The 6000-nt window shown below is 37.5% G+C and overlaps 1 protein-coding gene across 1 annotated transcript in view; it reads left to right on the forward strand.

Moving 5' to 3' along the window:
• LOC137634456 (E3 ubiquitin-protein ligase RNF14-like) overlaps nucleotides 1-4454 on the forward strand; it is a 66958-nt gene extending 62504 nt beyond the window's left edge. The window contains exon 7 of the mRNA XM_068366857.1: nucleotides 3780-4454. Within this exon, the coding sequence (XP_068222958.1) occupies nucleotides 3780-3983 (204 nt within the window). The 3' untranslated portion in view covers nucleotides 3984-4454. The remainder of the gene's footprint in view (nucleotides 1-3779) is intronic.
• The last annotated feature ends 1546 nt before the right edge of the window (nucleotides 4455-6000 follow it).

The following is a 6000-nucleotide window of genomic DNA, read 5'->3' on the forward strand; positions in this document are numbered from 1 at the left end:
CTCATCAGTTTCGGATGAGGAACCCTCTGATGAGGACATTGCTGAACAAGACGATCAACCCCCAGCCCTGCTATCCATCCAGAAGATGCTGAAGAAGGAACACTGCCCTGTCAGGCTGTGGATGAGTCTGGTTAGGACACTGTCATCCGTGGTTCAATTTGTGTCACTTGGAAGACTACACCTCCGTCCTCTTCTGTATCATCTAGCTTTTCACTGGAAAAGGACTAGACGCTAGAAGCGGTCTCGATCCCGGTTTCCGGAAAGATAAAGTCTGGTCTGACTTGGTGAAAGGACTTTATCAACCTTTGAAAGGGTCTTCCCCTGACTGTTCAGACTCCCAACCACGTTCTCTTCTCGGACGTATCGGACGTAGGCTGGGGTGCGACATTAGGCGGTAGGGAATGCTCGGGATTATGGAACTCGAGTCAAAGGACAATGCATTTCAACTGCAAGAAGCTTCTGGCAGTACGTCTGACCTGGAAAAGCTTCAGGTCTCTCCTTCAAGGCAAAGTGGTGGAGGTGAACACGGTCAACACCCTGCTTTGACGTACATCTCCAAGCAAGGAGGGACCTACTCTCTGACATGGTACGAGTTCGCAAGAGACCTCCTCTCCTGTTCAACAGGTCTAGACTTTTCACTAGTAACGAGGTTCATCCAAGGCAACTTGAATGTCATAGCAGATTGTCTCAGTAGGAAGGGACAAATAATTCCAACATATTGGACCCTCCACAAGGATGTATGCAAGAGACTTTGGGCCACCTGGGGCCAGCCAACCATAGATCTCTTCGCAACCTCGATGACCTAGAGGCTCCCAATACTTTGCTCACCTATCCCGGACCCAGCAGTAGTTCATATAGATGCCTTTCTACTAGATTGGTCACATCTAGATCTATATGCATTCCCTCCGTTCTAGATTGTCAACAAGGTACTGCAGAAGTTCGCCTCTCACGAAGGGACAAAGTTGACGCTAGTTGCTTCCCTCTGGCCCGCGAGAGAATAACTCACCGAGGTACTTCGATGGCTAGTAGACGTTCCCAGAACACTTCCCCTAAGGGTGGACCTGCTACGTCTGCCACGCGTAAAGAAGGTACTCCAAGGCCTCCACGCTCTTCGTCTGACTGCCTTCAGAATATCGAAAGACTCTCGAGAACTAGAGATTTTTCGAAGGAGGCAACCAGAGCGATTGCTAGAGCAAGGAGAACATCCACCCTTAGAGTCTACCAATCGAAGTGGGAAATCTTCCGAAACTGGTGCAAGTCAGTATCCGTATCCTCGACCAGTACCTCTGTAACTCAAATAGCTGACTTCCTCTTATATCTGAGGAAAGAACGATCTCTTTCAGCTCCCACTATCAAGGGTTACAGAAGCATGTTGGCATCAGTCTTCCGTCACAGAGGCTTAGATCTTTCCAACAATAAAGATCTACAGGACCTCCTTAAGTCTTTTGAGACCACGAAGGAGCGTCGTTTGGTTACACCTGGTTGGAATTTAGACGTGGTTCTAAGATTCCTTATGTCAGACAGGTTCGAACCACTTCAATCAGCCTCCCTGAAAGATCTCACCTTTAAGACTCTTTTCCTGATATGCTTAACCACAGCTAAAAGAGTCAGTGAGATTCATGCCTTCAGCAGGAACATCGGATTCTCATCCGAAACGGCTACATGTTCTACAACTTGGTTTTCTAGCCAAACACGAGCTGCCTTCTCGGCCTTGACCAATATCGTTCGATATTCCAAACTTATCGTATGGTTGGAAATGAACTAGAAAGAGTATTATGTCCTGTGAGAGCTCTTAAGTTCTATTTTAAAAACCTTTACGAGGCCCGTCTGAAGCTTTATGGTGTTCAGTTAAGAATCCATCTTTGCCTATGTCAGAGAATTCTTTATCCTATTTTATCAGACTGTTAATATGAGAAGCTCATTCCCTTCTGAATGAGGAAGACCAAGCTTGGCTGAAGGTAAGGACACACGAAGTTAGAGCTGTCACAACTTCCGTGGCCTTTGAACAAAATAGATCTCTGCAAAGTATATTCGACGCAACCTATTGGAAAAGCAAATCAGTGTTCGCGTCTTTTATCTTAAGAATGTCCAGTCTCTTTACGAGAACTGCTACACTCTGGGACCATTCGTAGCAACGAGTGCAGTAGTGGTGGGGGCTCCACCACTACAATTCCCTAATTCCAGAACCTTTTTAATCTTTCTCTTGAAATATTTTTGGGTTGTCCGGAAGGCTAAGAAGCCTTTCGCATCCTACTTGATTTGGCGGGTGGTCAAAATCATTTCTTGAGAAGCGCCTAGATTAGAGGTTTTGATGAGGACCTTTAGTATGGGTTGCAACCCTTCATACTTCAGCTCCTAGGAGTCGCTCAGCATCCTATGAGGATCGCGAGGCTCAGTAAGGAAGACGTACTTAAAAAGGCAGAGTAATTGTTCAAGTCGTCTTCCTTACCAGGTACTTATTTATTTTATGCTTGTTATTTTGAATAACTGCTAAAATGAAATACGGAATACTTAGCTCATAATAATGTCAACATGTAATGCTGGTCTCTACCCACCCCCCTGGGTGTGAATCAGCTATATGATCATCGGGTAAGTTTGATATTGGAAAATGTTATTTTCCTTAGTAAAATAAATTTTTGAATATACTTACCCGATGATCATAAATTTAAGGACCCACCCTTCCTCCCCAATAGAGACCCAGTGGACAGAGGAGAAAATTGGTTCTTTGTTGACATCGAGTACTTGAGTACCTTTGACAGATGGCGCTGTTGATGTACACCCCCACCTGTATAGCGATCGCTGGCGTATTCCGCCCGTAGGTTTTTTCTGTCGAGCAACAGAGTTGCAGCTATATGATCATCGGGTAAGTATATTCAAAAATTTATTTTACTAAGGAAAATAACATTTTTGTTGTTTTCGCAATGGATATTGTCACTGATGCTTCTCTTGTAGTTATGGTAGCCTGTATTGTATACATAATTGTCATAACTTGCTGTTAAGGCTCATTTTTATTTCGGTACTTATAAACAATGCAGGAAGACTTTTACTTTTAACTGTATTTCATTAGTTTTGTATGATACTTTTGATCTATTCCTCCCTCTTTTTAATTGTATTTCCATGTTTATTTACACAAGTGCTGGCTGGGAGGTACCAAAAATCAATGTATAGCACAAGTACCCTTATAATCTTTACATTTTATAAAGGTTTATGCGAAATTAAAGCTAGTTTATAGTCTGATTTGTTTGTTTTATACTTCTTTGAAAGGATTAAGCCTTTACCTATGATGGATTGTGCATGAGGGAATTCTTTCAGGTCAATGAAATGATAGAGGACTTGCTGTCTTAGCAGGATTCCTTTGAATAATTAACACTTATATTTTTTTTTGTATTTATAGTACAATATTATAGTTTTTATGCATATCGTTTGCAGAAAGCAGATCTGAATCTAGATATCTACAAATTTAAAATAATTTTTCTGGCATGAAAAGTCCAAACATCAAATCTCAAATCCATTTGAAATATCTAATACAACACCGTACACTAATTGGTAATTAAAGTGTTGAAAAGGTTTACTATGATCAAAGCTGTTGAGGAATTTAATCTCTAGAGACACGATGGTGCAGATTGAAGGCTGTCATTTGTAATTTTTTTACAAACTCTATATAAATTACTGTATTAGTGTTGACGGTATATTAAATAGTAAATAACTTTTTGGTGTATAACTTTCAATCCTTTCAATAGTTTTGTATTTCTGTTTATTGTTTAATGTTCCTTTAACAGAAGATTGATGGCTGCAACAAGATGACATGTCAGTATTGCAGCATTTATTTTTGCTGGCTCTGTATGACACTGTTGAACAAGAGTCGTCCCTATGAGCACTACAATCAGCCGAACTCGCCTTGCTTCAATCAACTCTTTGCTGGTGTGGATCCCTTTGATGACATCTGGGATGATTCCGATGAGGACGGTGGTTTGTTCGATTGAAGTCATAGTGTGTGATATTATTGCTCTTTCATCTCAATGTTAAATTATTTGTTTTTATGTGTGGAATTATATATTTGTTTTATTTTATAATGACACTGCATTACTGTATAAAGACTTTCCTCACTTCTTATGAATGAAAGGTTGTGCTTTATGTTTGGAAATCTGAGTGTGTGTATACTGAATTAGAGAATTGTAAGATATCTGTATATTTTTGAAATAACATATTTTTACTTAAAACAAGTTCTGTAGCAATAGTGAAGAGTGCCAGAGGTTGATATCCAATGAAGATGTTAAAGCCTCAGGAGGAATACATTGATTAGAATGAGAAACCTGTTTACTTCACAGGAACAGAACATTTCAGATTAAAAATACTATGCATATTATTGGGTTGATATCAACCAGAATCTTTTGTTTATTGTATATATTTCCTGTGGAAAACTCATAGTTACATTACACAGTAAGTTATTCTTATATTTGTCTAATTTATTCCTTTAAAGAAAATATGGGAAAGAAAATTGCCAGTTTTATTCTTATTTTATAACATTCCTCTAGCATGCTAGATGTTTCTACATAGTGACTCAGATGATTGTAATTATAATTAGGGTTGAAGATGGAAGTATGTAAAGCATACAAGGTTTTTTCTTTTCTGATAGCAGTATAGCATGGTTAGCTCAGTCTTGCTTCTTGAGTTAACTTTACAACCACTGAGAATGAAAAAGAAAAATCGAGCAACATTTATTTGGGTGGAAACGAGGTTTTACAGCTGTTTGAGGTTATATTTTAGAAGCAAATATCCTCATACTAAATTTAGCATACAGTAATTTGAAAATTCTCAACCAAAAAGAAATCTATAATTCTTACTGAATATACATAACTTTATCTACAAATTTGGTCCTTTTAAATTTTTGCTAGATCTATTATGGGATGTTTTAGTTTCTAACGAATTTATTTTGTATTTGATTCTTGTTATACATTTTTTTGTTCTTTTCTATTTATTTTAGTTTCCCAGAGGCTTTTATTTATATTAAAGAAAATAAATATTATGCATAATATATTTTTGTTTTAGACCCTATGTCCATTGTTTGGTAATTGGATGAATAGAGACCATTTTTTTTTAGCTTTTGTATTTTACTATATATTTTAGGAGAGACAACACTAATGATTACAGGGATGCAGTAAATACTTATGTAGAATATTACTTTTTCCAGGATATACTAACCATAACTTTTCAAAGCAACGTTGAGACTTCAAATCCATGCACTGTATCTTCAAGAATGAGTGGTTTGAAGTATATTATAGTTTTATTTGTGTATTGTTGCTCATTAGGTTGTGGTTATGCCATGGAAATGAAATAGTGGGCTATATTTTTACATGTTTATCCTAATTAATTTTTATGATACGTGTATTTTATCAAGAACAAATGACAAACAAAATTTTTTTATACTTGTAAATTTATTAGAATGCTATACGGGCAATGGAAGTGGTGTGGTAACAATGTACCTCACTGAAAGTCTGTAGTATTCCTTCATCCCATTATTGTATATAATTTTTACCCTTCTGCATCACCTGCATTATCACTTCCTGTCTTCCATTTTGCACCTGCAGGTCGTCCTGTTGCTCATATGTCTAGAATACCTCCCAGGTTTCAGTACTGGGCCATATGGCTGAAATTCCAGACATCAATAAAAAAAAGACCAGGTCTTGATATCCTATTTAAAAGTAATCAATCTTTATTGTAGGTGCAAATTTAGATTACAGTATCTGTATCACTTGATATTTGATACTGTAATGACAGTATCTAATATGAAGCTTTAGTCCCTTGCCTCGGTAGTATTTATATGATAATATAATAAGTAGAAATAGTGATTGAAGTACTGTATAAGATGAGTATGTGGAATAATGTTTGTATTTGTACAGTAAATATCAAAATTAAAAAGTAAATGAATCTGAATTAGTGATGGTTGAGAAAATAGATTTTAATAAGTTGTGAAATGCCTCGTATGAAATTATTTTTATA

Source organism: Palaemon carinicauda, chromosome 44 (assembly GCF_036898095.1).
Source record: "Palaemon carinicauda isolate YSFRI2023 chromosome 44, ASM3689809v2, whole genome shotgun sequence".
NCBI lineage: Eukaryota > Metazoa > Arthropoda > Malacostraca > Decapoda > Palaemonidae > Palaemon > Palaemon carinicauda.